At 51.6% G+C, this 16,002-nt stretch overlaps 2 protein-coding genes across 3 annotated transcripts; both read left to right on the top strand.

Moving 5' to 3' along the window:
- The first annotated feature begins 3,392 nt into the window (after positions 1 to 3,392).
- CALHM1 (calcium homeostasis modulator 1) lies at positions 3,393 to 5,283 on the top strand. The gene is made up of 2 exons (XM_074830076.1): positions 3,393 to 3,941; positions 4,816 to 5,283. The coding sequence occupies exons 1-2, from the start codon at positions 3,393 to 3,395 to the stop codon at positions 5,281 to 5,283; spliced, it is 1,017 nt and encodes a 338-aa protein (XP_074686177.1).
- A 2,897-nt stretch (positions 5,284 to 8,180) lies between these two features.
- Positions 8,181 to 15,863, top strand: CALHM2 (calcium homeostasis modulator family member 2). Of its 2 annotated transcripts, XM_074831196.1 has the most exons (3): positions 8,181 to 8,651; positions 10,394 to 11,377; positions 11,461 to 15,863. In XM_074831196.1, exons 2-3 carry the CDS (start codon positions 10,835 to 10,837, stop codon positions 11,875 to 11,877), a joined length of 960 nt encoding a protein of 319 aa, XP_074687297.1. In that variant the 5' UTR covers positions 8,181 to 8,651; positions 10,394 to 10,834; the 3' UTR covers positions 11,878 to 15,863. The 2 variants fall into 2 exon arrangements, with proteins under 2 accessions (XP_074687297.1, XP_074687298.1); XM_074831197.1 differs by lacking the exon at positions 8,181 to 8,651 and having other exon boundaries at positions 10,168 to 11,377.
- Positions 15,864 to 16,002: the final 139 nt, after the last annotated feature.

Below are 16,002 nucleotides of genomic sequence, written 5' to 3'. Positions count from 1 at the left end.
TGAGCAGGGGGGGTGGACCAGATAATCTCCAGAGGTCCCTTCCCACCAGCTCTGCTAGGAGCGTGTACCCTCCTGTGGATGTGGGAGCAGAGAGGGTCGTTCACAAACTTTAGAAGATCTCTGTCTCTCAGGGCTGGTCTGATACCTGACCTATAGACATGTCTGTTGTCCTCAGCGATCCTCACCTGCCAAGAGCCTGTGAAACAGCAAGGCTGGCTGCAAAGACAACTTCCCCAATCTTTTCTCAAACTCTTCTGATAGGAATTGTGACTGTTTTCATGTCCCTCCTCTCTATATCCTACATTGACTGGAACATGCAAAGGCCTCTCTGACTCCCTGGCTTGCTGTCTGTCTTGGCATCTGGGTGCTGGGAGGGACTTGGGCATGTGCCATTTTTCCCAGAACCTGGTTTTCAAAGCATGAGCATTTTGGGATCATGGGAGGAAGCACCGGCTCTGCCTTCTCTTGCAAATTGGTTGGAGTGAACTTTCTGTTGGCATGCTCATGAAAACAAGGTTCCCCCTAACAAGGAAACACAGAAAGAAAGACCCAGGCATTGGCTTCTATGGGCTCTGTTTTGAATCCCACTGATTTATTGTTGGCTTCAATGAGGACTGCCAGTACTGTACACCAAGAAGGCTCAGACCCTTCATTCATGTTTAATGAAAGGCAGAGTTTTCCTGGAGATCAAAAAGCTCTCTGCTTTTTACGAGCTTGATTCATGCAGGCTTTGATGTGAACTGCCCTTCAAACAGCCACTCGCCAGGTGAACAGGGAAGCCAGCCTGAGCTTTTAGCTAGCAATACTATAAGCCTCATCTATATTCATGCAGCCAAATCTCTTCCCATTTGATGAGATCATGCAACTAACCTTTCCACAGCAGGCAGAGCTAAGACTGCCCAGATATTACCTATATGCTTTGTGCTCACCTCTGTGGTGGCATCTAAGGGTGAACTTGGTATTATCAACTGAGCCCTGGGGCTGGTGTGGGGGGAGACATCAGAAACTGCAGTGCTGACTAATGATCAAAACACCCAGTTTGGCTTCCTACCTCTGTACTGACACACTGCAAAACCTTAGGGAAAAGTATCTCCCACATGCCACCCACCTATGTACAGCTTGCCTTGGTGACGTGTCTCACAGCCACGCTGGTGCCCAGACAGTCAGATGTATATTGATACTCATGTCAACAGCACAGGTGGTGCTGGATCAGAGGGACTGAACACCTTGCAGGTGATCAATACTGCAACGATCTGTTTTATGGCCACTTGTAGTCCCAATATTCCCCCATCTTTTGGCCAGCTTGAGGGAGGAACCTAGTGCATCAAAGCTGCTTTGTGAACTGGAACAGAGATGCAGGAGGGCACCAACACCACAGTCCCCTTCTTTTAGGTTTGTGCTGTAGGAGCTAAGCCTGGCCCAGCCATAGCTATCACATCGCATTAGTGTTCATCTCAGTTCTGGCAAGCTGGGGAGGAGTCTGTCTGGTCGGCTCTGTGCTGGCAAATGTGCCCAGGATCTCTGCACCAGAACATGCCCAGGTCTGCAGAGCTGACAGCAACGAGTTGAACTGAGTTGTGTCCTTGCGAAAGGGGAGAGGGACAGAAGGGATAGGGAAGCTTTGCACTCCGGTATCAACAAGTGGGACATGTCCACCACAGACCTGAGCTGGCTCTGCCCTGGGCTGCTTCTGGTGCACAAAGAGCAGGGAGGGCAATGCAGGTATTCAGGTCTGCTTGGATCCAGATCGCCTGGTGTTGCTACTGAATTAATAAACCCAGGTAAAGTGGTGTGGCTAAACTGTCAGCAACCCTGTGCTGTACAGACCAGCCACCCCAGCACCCAGCTAGCTCAGTCCTCCCTGCACCATGCACTGGCTGCATAGGAAATGTGCCCTTAAGACACCTTAGCTTCAGGTCAAGGCATATGGCCAGATCCCAGCCCCAACCTCTCCTGCTAAACAGATGCACATTGCTGGTTCAGGTAGTCCTTGCTCTGCCCTTTCAGAGGAGTGGCAGCTCCACTGCACCCTCAGCCCCCGGGGCTGCTGGTACTGGCTGGCCTGATGGGCAGTAAGGGCTCTGCACCGCCCATGCCTGCAGGTGATCTGGTACCACTGGGAAACACAGTCCCTCAGGGAACAGCGGCTGCCCTTGGGCCAGGGAGGTCACTGGCAGGATTTACCCATCCTCCTTGTATTCCCAATTCCTGCACATCCCAAATTTATCAAGGGACTGGGATTATACCCACAAGAGGCAGCTGCAAGAAAATTGTTCAGCCTCCATCACTGTCATTCAGAGCAAAGTGCACTCAAGGCCTTCAGAAATGCTCATTGAAAGTGGGTGAAAAGAAGAAATCTCAGGGGAAAACCTGAATCTCAGAGCTCTGCTGGTCAGGGAGCTTCTCCTGAGAAATCAGAGGTACCCAGGGCTCAGGTGCTCTCAGCAGGACCCACCTGTGGAGCAGCATGCATCCCCTGCACCCTTGCAGCCCTCTCTCCTTTCTATGCCTATTTTTCTCTAGCCCCAAAGCCAGGAAAAGCACTGTGCCTCTGGATGTTGCCAAAATACAGTTTGTAGGGTATTTTAGCAAGCCCTGAGAGCACAGAGCTATGAAAACCAAGGAGCTACAAGTGTCATCTTCTAAGTCAGGCTGAAACGTGGATGTTTGCAGATCTTGGCAATATGGATACAACATCACAGAGCACTGAGAGCTTTATCCCTCCTTCCTCTGCCTTTCCTTTTCTCCTTCCCTCTGCAGAATAAAACAGAAAAAGCATTTCCCAGTAAAGCAGATACAGAGGAGAGGGCTGGCAGACCTGCACGGTATTTATATTAGATGCTGCTGATGTGACGCAGACATGGAGGGAGGGGGCTGTCATCCCGCTTTTCCATGTGTGCTGGCACTGGCACCGCAGAGGTGAGGCCTCCCATTCAGTCATGGGAGGAGCACCCACCTCCTGCATTTGCAAACAGGTTCACAGAGGCCAACTAGCAAACTCCCCTTCCTGCCCAGGGTACAGATTGCTCTGGGGAGGGCACAGGTAACACCTGCACCCTCCAGGCAAGGGGACCAGTGGCTGGGAGACTGCAGAAATGGAGATGTGGAGAAGAATGAAGCCAGGTTTAGCAAACCAGAAACAACCCAGGTCCCACAGACCAAAAGAAGAGCAGGAGGAAGCAAACTCTGAACTTTTGCAAGCAGCAAAATCTGCAGAAAATAATGTTTTAATTTTCTGCTTTAAATATTGGGGCTGTAAGAGTGCATGAATAAATCAGTGAACTGCACAGAGACTTGTTGATGCCCATCTTTGAAGAGGGAAGCTGAAAGAAAGAAGTAAACTGAGGCCACATCTTAGACCCCAGTGGGGGAAGGAATCGCATCAAGGAAAGATGGACAAGTTTCGGATGATCTTCCAGTTCCTCCAGTCCAACCAGGAATCCTTCATGAATGGCATCTGTGGGATCATGGCCCTCGCCAGCGCCCAGATGTACTCAGCCTTTGATTTCAACTGCCCCTGCCTGCCGCACTACAACCTGGCCTATGGGCTGGGCATCCTCCTGGTACCCCCCTTCATCTTGTTCCTGCTGGGCTTCGTGCTGAACAACAATGTCTCCATGCTGGCAGAGGAGTGGAGGAGGCCCCAGGGCCAGCGAGGGAAGGACCCAGCCGTCCTGCGCTACATGTTCTGCTCCATGGCACAGAGGGCCATGATCGCCCCAGCGGTCTGGGTCTCAGTGACGCTGCTGGATGGCAAGTGCATCACCTGTGCCTTCTGCACCTCGGTGCCTGTGGAGACCCTGGGCAACACCAGCCACCCCGGCCTCTCCCAGGGAGAGATGAAGCGGGTCCTCGCCCGCATCCCCTGCAAGGAGATCTACAATGGACAGGAGCTCATAGCCAATGAAGTGGCTGTCAGGTACCTGCGCTGCATCTCGCAGGTAAGAGGCATCATGGTTGTGCCCTCGCTGGTGGTTTAGGGTTAAGCACTGCCAGTCTTAGCTCTTCCCTTGAGGGAATCTCCTTGTTGAAATCAAGCTGCAGGAGGAGAGAGTGGTGATTTTGCAAGGGTACGAGGTGTTCAGACTCAGCTCCAGAGAGTTATGCCTCCAGTATGGTGCAGAGATTGAAGCTGTAGGTCACCTGATAATTCGGTCCCCCCTCCTGCCTGGGCAGCCTGGGGCCACAGGGCAGCAATACAAAGCCAAGCTGTATGAAGAGATTCGTTTAGAATCTTGCATCCAGAAGGGGCTGATGTGGATGTTATTGCCTGGCTGGTGGGCTGTCACCCCCTCCCATAACCCACTGGTTGCCCACGGTTGCTCTTGCTGGTTATTACAACATGTACAAGCAATCAGCTAATAAGCATCTATGCCACTTGCCTCTGACACTTGCATGGAAACAACCAATATGTGTTTATTAACCAGGGAGCATCTGAAACAACGTTAGCTGCGAGTCAGAGGACTCAGCTAGACCCAGGTGAGGCGTGGTCATATCAGAGGCAGGACTGAGGGATGGGTGCAGGATTCAGTCTGGTGTTATTTATGGTCACTGCCTGCTGATGCTATACAAGGCAAGAAGTGGAGAGGTGCTGCCTATGTGGGTGCTGCGAACAAAATTTCAGCGCAGATGCACTGATATGGTATGTAGGGTCTCCTCATCCAGCTTTGCAGTGTAAATGCAGCCAAAAGTCAAACAGCCCAAAGTGGAGCCAGGCTCGTTTGCAGCCTGGGGAGCTCCTGTCGGCTGCTGGGAAGTGCCAGGCGGGTGCTCTGCCTGCCTATGACAGGTCCGGTTCCCTCCTCGTCCCTGCAGGCTCTGGGCTGGTGCTTTGTCCTGCTGATGACCACGCTGGCTTTCTTGGTCAGATCCCTCCGGCCCTGCTTCACCCAAGCCACCTTCCTGAAGAGCAGGTACTGGTCCCACTACATCGACATCGAGCGCAAGCTGTTTGACGAGATGTGTGCGGAGCATGCCAGAAGCTTTGCCAAGGTTTGCATCCAGCAGTTCTTCGAGGGCATGAGCACGGACCTGGCATCCGCTCGCTGCCACCCGCCCAGAAAAGCCCCTGCAGATGTGGGGGAAGCTGCCGAGAAGCTCCTGGGCATCACCGACCAGGGCACCATGAACACAGCCCTGAAGAGCTGGCACAGATGTAAGCCCCCGCTGCACCTCCACCCGCCTGCCCTCCCCAGTGGCAACGGCTGGGCAGGGGAAGAACAGCCCCCCGCGCACCCTGCCATGCCCCGAAGGGAGATGGCTGCCTACTACAGCCGGGTGTGAGGGGGTGCAGGGCTGTGCAGAAGCAGAGTCATGCTGTTGGGAGAGGGGCTGCAGAGAGGGTGGACAGGCAGGTCCAAGCTGGGCAGAGGTGAGGGCCACTGCCATGGGGGCTGCAGGGGGACAGACATCCAAAGGGCTCAGCAGTGCCAGTGTGATCTCATCTGCTCTCACATCCAATCCTATAGCATTGGTAATTCAGGCAACATTTTGTGCTGAGCCAGAGGGCTACTCAAGGTCATGATGGACGAGCCCTGGGGATGCCGAAGGGTGCAATGTGGCAGCCAAACAGACATGCCATGTATCTCACATCACCAAGCACCAGGTTTGTGCTGTTGCAGTTGCCAAGGCAGACACTACCAGATGTGCAAAACTTCCTTTCTTTTACGACGTGCTCAGCACTGGGCAGCACATGTGGGTTTAGGCTGTATTAAAAATCCCCTTGTGGGAAACAAGCTGGGGGTGCCCCTTTCTCATGCTAAGTTGTGAAACCCCAAAAGTCTCCCTATTACTCCTCCACACACTATGTCCCCATGGACGCACACAGCTTCCAGGCCAAGAAAACCTTTAAAATAAATTTGATCCAAGCAACGAGCTAGTGAAGAGACATCCCATATTGCGTTACACATGATGGGAGAGGCGTGGTTGGTGTCACAGGTACTATTCAATGAGGAGCCCACAGAGATGCTCCTCAAAGGGAATGTCCAGACAGCAGAGCAGCTATCATTCAGCAGCATGGAGGGTGGCAGCCAGGCCAACTCCTTGCCACAAATTTGCTGCAGGACACTTTGTTCTTGCCATTTTACCTGGATTCCTCCCTGACACAAAGACTGATGTTAAAAACCCACCTGGGTGTTTGTTTAAGGAGCCAAATAAATAATTCAGGCTTACTGTTCAAGCTCTGTGCTCAGGCACAAGGATTTATAAAAGCTATTTACAAAAGCTGTTGGTGTTTCTTTACTTCAGTGCAATGAAAAGGACTGGGGGGGCCCTGGGCCAAGCCTGGGGTGCTGAGGCCATGCAAGTTGGTGCATTTTGCCTGTGCGTGGCAGCCAGCGGTGAGCTGGAGCTGTCCCTTGGAAAAGAAGCCGGGGAGGTGCTGCCAACCCTACACAATACCAGGTGGCTGCCCATTTCCATACAAATTGAGGATGACGGGATGCAGGCCCTCGAGTTGACTATGGAAATTGCAGCCCGGAAGAGCGTTCCCCAGCAGCCCTGATTTTATTACCAATACGCAGAAAGAAAACCCCTTTTGAGAGATGATTTTTACCCCTGCCGCGTCCCTTTCAAAATGCTCATCCCCTTGAAATTTCTGCTGCCGCGTTCTTGTTTAAACCAACTTATTACAGCTGGCTGGTAACTGAGGTGACTGTCGTTTGCATAAACATTAATTATCAGTGTGTAACTCCACAGAGGCTGTGGGGAGAGAACAAAGGACCAAAATGACGAGGAAATTCTCCGAGCTGCTGTGAGAGAGCCTTAGCAAGCCCATAGTCAAGGGCAGGCTGAATCTGGCTGACTCTCAGGAGAAAGGAGCGTGACACAGATTTATCATTAATCTTCACACCCCAAACTTTAATTAAGGCACCTGCCCAGAAATTAGTAGGCACAAAACCTGATTTACAAAGCAAAGGAGATTAAAAGATAAAGGCAGTTTCCACTCCTATTATTTGCAGTTCAGCACTGTTAATGGCTCACCAAGAAAGGCCCACTCAGGGTACTCACAATGGTGAGCAGCATTCAGGACTGGCAGGCTCCACAGCAGAGCCATTAAGATTCCAAAAAAAGTAACATGCATTTGCAAAGAGAAGCTTTTGGACTTTTAATTTAGATTTTTAGGATCAGAGCTCTGCACCCATGTGGCAATTTCAGCAGTCGCAAAAAGTCCCCAAAGAGCAAGCAGGCTGTCCTCTCTCTGCTAGATTTTGGGGACATCGTTCATCACCTTCGGGAGAAGAGCCTTTGGTAGGGAACTCCACACAGCCCCTGGGATTTCAGCCTGGCTGCAGTCCCAGTGCTGAGCCCGGTTAGCGACAGTGCCCCGAGCATGGATCGAGCCCCGGGGTCCCCAGCCGAGGCGGCAGGCGCCAGGCAGGAGGGGAGCCAGCCCCAGGCAGGCGCGGAGGTGTGGGAGTGCCAAGGGGTGCACCACACCCAAACACCTGGGAGCTCCAGAAACCCGCTCGGGGACCTCAGATCTGGGGGTAAGAAGGAGGACTCGGTCTGAAAATCTCAGCAGAACAGCTGACACTGGACTGAGCTTAGCTTTGCTCTGGCGGAGGGGAATGTGGCTGTTGCTGAAGATTTGTCTGTGCTGAAGACATTCTCTGAGGAAGGCTGAGTTTAAGCCTGGGGACATGGCGACGAGGAGGCTGGAGAAGGAGGATGGAGCCTCTGGCCTTTGCAACAGGCTGCGCAGGAGCTTGAGCTGAGGGACAGACGGCAGAGAGGAGGGAGCGACGCAAGGGGAAAGTAAGGCATCCTTGACTGCCTCGCAGGTATCACTCCGCAGAGGAAGAATCGAGCGGAAAAGCTGAGCCAGGCAGGAATTCACCACGCTCGCCAAATCGCAGGCTGTGCCCAGCCCTGCACGCATGGCTCCCCCAGCCCTGCTCAGCCCCCACAGCAGCCCCAATGCTCAGTCCCAGCTTGTGCGAAACAAAACCTGGCTGCCCCACACAGCTCGTGACAGTGGGTTTCTGCTTCTCCCAAAAACCCAGCCAGGCTGACATCTTCCCTGCTGGCTCAGTCCGCTCCCATGCACAAAAGCAGCAGTCCCTGCCCCTTCATGTGGGATCAGAGGCTTCTCCCATGCATGACTACATCCCCTGGGGACCGTGGGGACTGCATCCACCCCCCAGGCTGAGGGGCTCCAGCATTTCCCCGTTGCACCCCAGTAAGGTGCGACATCGCTTCCATCCTCCAGGCAAATCCCAGGCTGTCCAGCCAGCCTTAGCACAGCTGCACCACAGGCCTGAAAAAGGAGGATGTGCTTTTTCCAGTGACTCATTCTCAGCCTTTCCTTTCCTTTTTTTTTATTTTTTTTCTTTTTAAAGGCACAACCTCAGCCTTGCACCCAGCAGAATCCAAGCGCCTGCTCTTCGCCCCACCCAAGCACAGGGCCCAAGAACAACCTCCTCCCTCCTCCCAAAAGCCGACAGCCGAAGGCACATTGCAGACTGAAAAAGGAAGCTGCCAAACTCTTAAGGCTGTTTTCATCAGCTTTCACTTCGATCAGGCCGGCCTCTGCCACATCCCCACTTCTGCACAGCCCTGCACGCTGCCAGGAACCCCCCGCAGCCGGAGCCTGAGCAAAAACCACAAAAGTAGCTGAGAAGGCTCTAGAACTGTTTTCAACAACTTTTCAAGTAAGTGACTTCATTTTTTCTTGCTTTCATGTGTGTTTCGGGGAAAGACTTTAACAGAGGCTGCTAAAAAAATGATCTGCTGCAAATAACTTTTCCCCTCCCCTCCTACCCACCCCTCTCTCTCACAGATAGGCACCATAACCACCAAGAAGAGGAAGAGTAGCCCCCCCCCCGCCCCGAATGACATACTCCCCTCTGCCAGCTCCTCTTATTTTTGCTTTGCCCATTGCCAGGCACTGTCAGGAAGGTCGCAGAGCCTTGTTTATCAGGACTAGTTGCTGGTAACTCTGATAACAGGTTTTTGAACCCCATGCACTAGAACAAGTTTGCAGGTTTAACATCTGGCTGCAAACATGGTGTACCACAAAGCGCGGCAGCCGGAGATGGAGGCCTGGCTCCCCGTCACGTGGCTGCAGTTTTTGGCTGGTTTGTCTCTTTTGCTGAGGGAGTTTTGCATATGGAAAACTGGGAAGATGCAGGAAGACATTAAGAGCTGCTTGTGTTTGAACTCAGCGATACCACAGTGACTTTAAAGGGACTGTCCTGGATTAGAGACAACAGGGAACTGAGACCAAATTTCTGCCCCTGTTCCCCTCCACTGCCCCATAGAGGAAGAGGGTAAAACGGGATGTGGTGGGGCAGCAGATGAACCGAATCAGAGTAGTGATTTAAAGCATAGCACATGAGCAAGATTTGTACAAGAGAGCATAAGGATTAAAGAGCCCCAGACATGCACCAATGCTGCTGGCACTGTGCAAGGTGCTGGAGATGGTTAGTTGGGTGCTCAGGTCCTTCCTGTCTCCAGCAAACCCCAGTGGCAGCAGTTCCTCTGAGGCCTGCGGGTTTCATCATGTGGGTGAGGGTTCCCAAAGCTAGCAAGGTGCTTGGGGCTTCCTGAGATGAAACCCTGTGGGGTTGCAGCAGAGATGGAAAGTCAACTAAGAAATTAATTAAATGCAGCTTGCAAGTGGCATGGGGGAATGGGCATCACTGCAGAGGGCATGAATACACTCCCCAGTTATTTCCCTGTCCTTCAAAAAAATCAGGGCACATGCCTTCCCCTGCTTGGTCCTGAGTGCCTGCAGTCCACACAGCCCAGCCCTGTCAGTGGGATGGGCATCCCAGTATAACCAGTGTTGTACTGGGAGCAGGGGCTGGGGGAAGCCACACAGGGGCAGGGCAGTGAAATGCATCTCTGGCACTGAGGCACACAGGTCAAGGGGCTCAATTTCAGGCCATCAGTTAGAGGCTGAGCCAGGACTCTGGGAGAGGAGATCATCCTGCCACACCTAATCCTAGCAAAACCTCCTACGTAATTGACCGAGCTCTATCGGCATTTGGTGTTTGTATCCTGGGTCATCAAGATAAGCTCAGCTTTCCCAGAAAGTAACTTCTCTTGCTGGTAGCAACGGCCTCTGAGCATCCCCTCACCCGTGTCAGCTGAGACTGCTCCTGCCTGCTCCTCCCATGCTGCATCTCTCTGCCTGCAAACCGGCTGGGCTATCTCACAGCACCTCTTGCTGCCTCCCTGACATACCTTTGCCTATTACTAAATATTAACTCATCAGGTCTAAAGAGGGAGGTGAAAGCCACACACAGCACCTTCAAGGCAGCACGACATCAGCATGCACGTGCCGCGTGCGCCTGGGCTAGTGTGAGTCAGTGGCAGGGATGGGGACACAACCTAGTGCCAGTGCTCTGGTCCAGTTTTCCCAGTAACACGGCGTTCTCCTTCGTTGTAGGCTTGGGAGATCTTCGAGTGTCTGGCAGTGACGCTGACAGTAATCACCTCTGCGGGAGGTGACTAAAACCAAAGAGAAGGAAAGACAACGAACATGCAAATGACGGGCAGGAACAGCTGTCCCATTGGTAATCTTCACTGTAGAGACGCTTTTTGGGAGCTTAGTGGGAAGCTGAAATGACCGAGGTTTGACACATTGCTTATGCTGAATCTCTCTTCGGCCTTTTTTGAAGTATACCTGGTATCAGCAACCAGTTCCAGAGGCTGGGACACAGGTGGGAGGAAGGGACAGCAGTGAAGGTGTCGTGCTCCTGGAGCAGCCTCTTGCACATCAGCCAGCTCAAGGCCATTTCACCCCCCACTGGTGTGTCCCTGGGTGCTAGGAGGTGGGCCAGCACGGCCCCCTGCTGCAGTACGTGCCTCCTCTTGCCCCCAGGAAGAGATGGCCGCCCTCATTGCTGAGAACTTCCGCTTCCTCTCCTTGTTCTTCAAGAGCAAAGACGTGATGATCTTCAATGGTTTGGTGGCCCTGGGCACAGTGGGGAGCGAGGAGCTTTTCTCGGTTGTTGCCTTCAACTGCCCCTGCTCCCCTGCCCGCAACTACATCTATGGGCTGGCTGCCATCGGTGTCCCGGCCCTCGCCCTCTTCCTCATCGGTGTCATCTGGAACAACCACACCTGGAACCTGGTGGCTGAGTGCCACAAGCGTGGCACCAAGAACTTCTCTGCTGCCGCCACCTTTCTCCTCTTCGGCTCCATCATGGGCCGGGCAGCTGTGGCGCCTGTCACCTGGTCAGTCATCTCGCTGCTGCGCGGGGAGGCTTACATCTGCGCCCTCAGCGAGTTTGTCAGGCCATCCTCCCTCGACAAGTTCCCGGCCGAGTATGGGGCCGAAGTGCTGGCCAGATTCCCCTGTAAAGATGTGCCGGCGAACCTCACCAAGTTCAGGGACGAGGTGACGCGGAGGCTGAGATATGAGTCCCAGGTAGGCATGCTGGGGAGAAAGCCACATGGAGTGGGTAAGACCACCTTGCTGTGTCCTAACGCAGCCTCTCTCTTCTCTCTCAGCTCTTTGGCTGGCTGCTCATCGGCATCGTCGCGGTCCTGGTTTTCCTCACCAAGTGCCTGAAGCACTGCTGCTCGCCACTGAGCTACCGGCAGGAGGCTTACTGGGCCCAGTACCGCTCCAACGAGGACAAGCTCTTCCGACGCACGGCCGAGGTCCACTCCAGGATCCTGGCAGCCAAGAATGTGAAGCACTTCTTTGGCTTCGTGGCGCTGGACAAGGAGGAGAAGGAGCTGGTGCAGGAGTTCCCGGTGGAAGGTGTCCAGCCGAGCCCCCAGTGGAACGCCATCACAGGCGTCTACATCTACCGGGAGAACAAGGGCTTCCCCCTCTACAGCCGGCTTCACAAATGGGCCAAAGGGGTGGAAGGGAACGGGCCAAGCCCAGAAGGCCACGAAATGCTCTTTTTGGCTTCCTAAGACAGTGAGACACTGGCAGCAGTTCCCCAGACCGTCTGGCAGGCCTACCAGTATCGGTGTGTGGCTGAGGGATTCACTGGGAATATTCCTCCCAGCAGGATTACTTCTCTCAGTGGGTAAATAGGGATCAACAGCCTCAAGGTAGAGACTGATAAGCAATACACTGAGCTGGGGAACCCCTCCCTTAGAGACAACCATCTCATTGCTGCTCCCAGAGGCACAAGGGGAGCAAAGAGCAGATGCACACCTAACCTCCAGGCTGCCAGTGCAACCTGCCATCTGATGCACCAGCAGAAGCCTTGGGGAACAAGAGATGGGCACGACGTTTACAATTGTGACTCCTTCAGTCCCACTTGTGTCCCCCATGGCAGGGTCGGCCCCAGCCATCCTGCACACCTGCTTGTTTTATTGACATTGTTATTTTCTTACACAGTTGTGCGGTGCCTGTTACACAGGCAGGTCCCGGAGCACTTTACAGACTTCGCAGTGCAGGGAAAAGAGGGAAGCAGTGGGTAAATTCCTGTGGCAAGGGGGTGCAATAGCACCTGGGAAGGAATGGGTCAGTAATACAGCAGCACACCAAATAACTGAGAGACTAAGGCAAGAGGAATCACCAATATTCTCAGTATTCAGAAAGACGCTCTGTAATTACCAAGTTGGAATTTGGGTAGGACACCAAACTTCCTTTGTTCTTACTGAAGTGCCTGGCACTCTCTAATGAGCCCAAATGGTCGCAGCCATGAGTTTATAAACCCAGAAGATGGCACCATCAGCAGAATAGCTTTCAGGCGAGGTGGAGGCTGAGAGGAAGCAGTACCCACAGTGAGCCACACCACTGTCTGCAGCTCACTGCATTTCTCATCCAACCATTGGATGAGTCCTGCTTGTTTGGGTTGTGAGTTGCAACGAGACCTCAACCAGCATTAGTTTTACATATATGTATATATACAGATATATATATATAGCACGTATATACTATGTAATTGTAGTTAGTTAGCTGTATTAATGGAGCATCTTTCTTCAAGGGAAAGGGGATGAGAAAGCTACCAGCCAAAAGACCACATTACATGCACCCATCTGCTGCACTGGGACTGCAGCCCTGGAGTGACAGTGGGGGACAGTAGGAACGGGATGGGGGGAGCAACCCTCTCCCTACCCTTCTACCACTAAATTTTCTTAAACTCTTTCCACTGCCTTAAATGGTCCCTGCCGCAGAAGGTCTCTTTTATGGACTTGATCATACCCTGAGAAAGCAAAGCCAAAAAGGTGTAAAATTATTGCCCTCACCATGACACTGTGCTGACTATAGCTTCAAGGCTGCTCTTCTGGCACTGCACGGTCCATTTTCTCCTGAGGGTCAGCCCTATGTACCCAACACTGTTTCAAGAGTTGGGAGGACAATGAAGTTTGTTTTTCCTATTTGTACTATTTCTTTACAGGTACAACTTCCTTTTACACTGTGCCACTTACCAAAAAGCCTTAAGTTGTTCAAAAAGCAATTCAAACCCACAGAACTCAGAGGGGCTTACACACAAGGAGATTTTAAATAAATTATTAAATGAGAGTTATTTTTCATTGCCTTCTGAGGTTTTCTTCATTAGGGCGGCACAAAAGGCATAATTTTAACATTCTCTTTGAACTCAAGGACTAGAAACTTATTTTTTCTTTCTATTAAACATTCAGATCCTCTCCTATACACATGACCCCAGAATGTGAAATTTAAAAGTATTACCACATATTACCAGTTGGTAACATTGCTTTTTAGTTATTCTTACAGTGAGTAGCACGAATGTTGTACATCAGGATCCACAATTGCAGCAAAGGATAGAAAACGTATTTAGAAACTTTTTTACAAATGCATCCCCTTGCCAGAAAGAGCTGGAGGGTATTCCCTCACATAAAGGGGCTGGAACACCGCTTAATGGGTGAGGTATCCCAGGATCCCTGTTGAGCTTCTCTACAGATTTGCCTTGCATTTGTGGGAAGGCTTGGCTCCCAGCCTCACCATCAGCTAATCTGCAGGAACGATCAGATGCAAGTTAAATGAAATTGCATTAACTTGAGATGAAAGAGAGTTCATTTGCATTTCTTCTCATTGGCCCCGAGTGAGAACATGCAGACACGCATGCCACCCCCGCACACAGGTCAGCAGATGCAAGGTAACTTGCTGAAACAAAGCAGCGTTCCTCTTACTTCCTTTACTTCCCCTGCCTTCCTCCTTGATAGTCCTAGCTGTTCCTTTGAACCACCTCCACTCCAGTTCCTTCTCCTCCCCTTCCCTCCTTTGAAGGAAAGGGGCAAGACACGTAATGCTTGGGAATGGATTTGTTTATCCTAAGAGTAAACCATATGCACAAAACAGTTTTGCTCTGTTTACCTCCCATCTCTTCTCCATTAACTCCAGCCACTTTCCATGTGCTGGGAGGGGCTAGGGGCTCGTCCAGCTTGTCCATTTTCCCTCCTTCTTGTTGGAGAGGCATGTTTGAGTGGACAGCTGACACTGAGGAGTGGAGAAAGCCACCACACTCAGAAATACTTGCTTGCAATTGCAGGGATTAATTTTTTTCCCTCCTCTCCTCTGCTGCCCTGAGCATGGCCCCCACTGAAGACTGCCCTGGGTTCTGGACCTTGTAGCCCATCAGCACCCTCACGAATATCCCTGCTGTCCCTGTCACTCATCCTCCACCAGCGATGGTGCTGACGTGAGGGATGTTAACCAACATGGCTTTACACACCAGCACAAACAACCAGGCTAGGCTTCCCATCAAAATGCCAAGAGGGAAATCGAGCTGCCTGTCTTCCTGACATGCTGGATCATGCAGGCTGCAAGAGCATGCTCTCTGCTTTTCCTCCAGAGGCCAAAACCAATCCCGTCATAGAGCAGCCTACAGGTTGTCAGTTAGGGCACACTTCCCAGCAGCAACCTGGGTTCAAACCAGGCTCCTCCAGTATGGAAAATTACACACAGGATTTTCATTTTCCCTGCTGACTACTGTAGAGACTATAATAACCCCAGTAGTCAAGAAGAAACAATACCTCAAAGCGATCTTGGTTTCTATTGCAACGCTTATTTATGTATTCTAGTACATAACTAATTAATCTAAAAGAAAAAGCCACCATCATTGCAGTTGTGTTCTTAAAAAAAGCAGCAGCTGCTACTGGATGTTGCAAGCAGCCTCCTCCTCTAGAAGAGCATTAAGCAAAATCTGAGTAGGTACCCTGCTCTCCCTGGGGGCAAGAAATGAAATTACTTGTTTCTGGATCCCAATGGACTTGTGAATGAATTAAATGCTGAATCATTCAGCCTTGCCAGCACTGGGCATTCAGAGAGGCAGAAGAGCTGGGTCCTGCAGAGCTCGGGTTTTGAGTTCAGAGTACCTACAATGAGTAAGACTCTTCAAGTTTGGTATTTCAAAACTGGGCACCCACTTGACAGTGTCTGCATTGGATAATCACACCTGTTTGCACACCCTGCTTTTCCCCTTGCCTTCAGTTCTTCATTTGTAAAACGTGGATGATCACATCCACATCTTACCAGAGAGTTACAAGAATACGGATCATAAGGCACTGACACCAGTGACAGAGCTTACATAAGTACCCAAGATACCTGGCTTTTTCCAAGCAGAAGGTTAGATTGGGATGACTTTTTTTCAGCACAGAAAAAACACTTTTGTTTTTTGACTTCACTGATTTCTCTTAAGAGATAACAACTACTGAAAATCACTACTTTTTCTGTCATCAATCCCTGGCAACTTGTTATGACAGATGGTTGCGATCAGGGAATCCATTGCAACTGGATGATGTGGACTTTAAAGGCATATGCCCTTTCAGCTGAAGAGGACAAGAGCATCCTGGGCTGCGTTAGGCAGAGCATTACCAGCAGGTCGAGGGAGGTCATCCTTCCTCTCTACTCTGCCAGTGAGAAAATTGGGGTGATGTGTCAAGTACTGGGCTCTCCAGTACAGGAGAGATACGGGCTTACTAGAGTGAGTCCAGCTGATGGACAGGAAAATGATTATGGGACTGGAATACCCATCATACAAGGAGGGGCTGAGCAAGCTGTGGCTGCTCAGCCTGAGAAGAAAGCTCAAGGTGGATCTTATCCATGTATATAAATACCTGACA

The sequence above is a fragment of the Strix aluco genome, chromosome 7, assembly GCF_031877795.1.
Source record: "Strix aluco isolate bStrAlu1 chromosome 7, bStrAlu1.hap1, whole genome shotgun sequence".
In the NCBI taxonomy this organism is placed as follows: Eukaryota; Metazoa; Chordata; class Aves; order Strigiformes; family Strigidae; genus Strix; species Strix aluco.
Note: the sequence above shows the minus strand (reverse complement) of the source record. Positions and strands in the feature narration are given on the sequence as shown.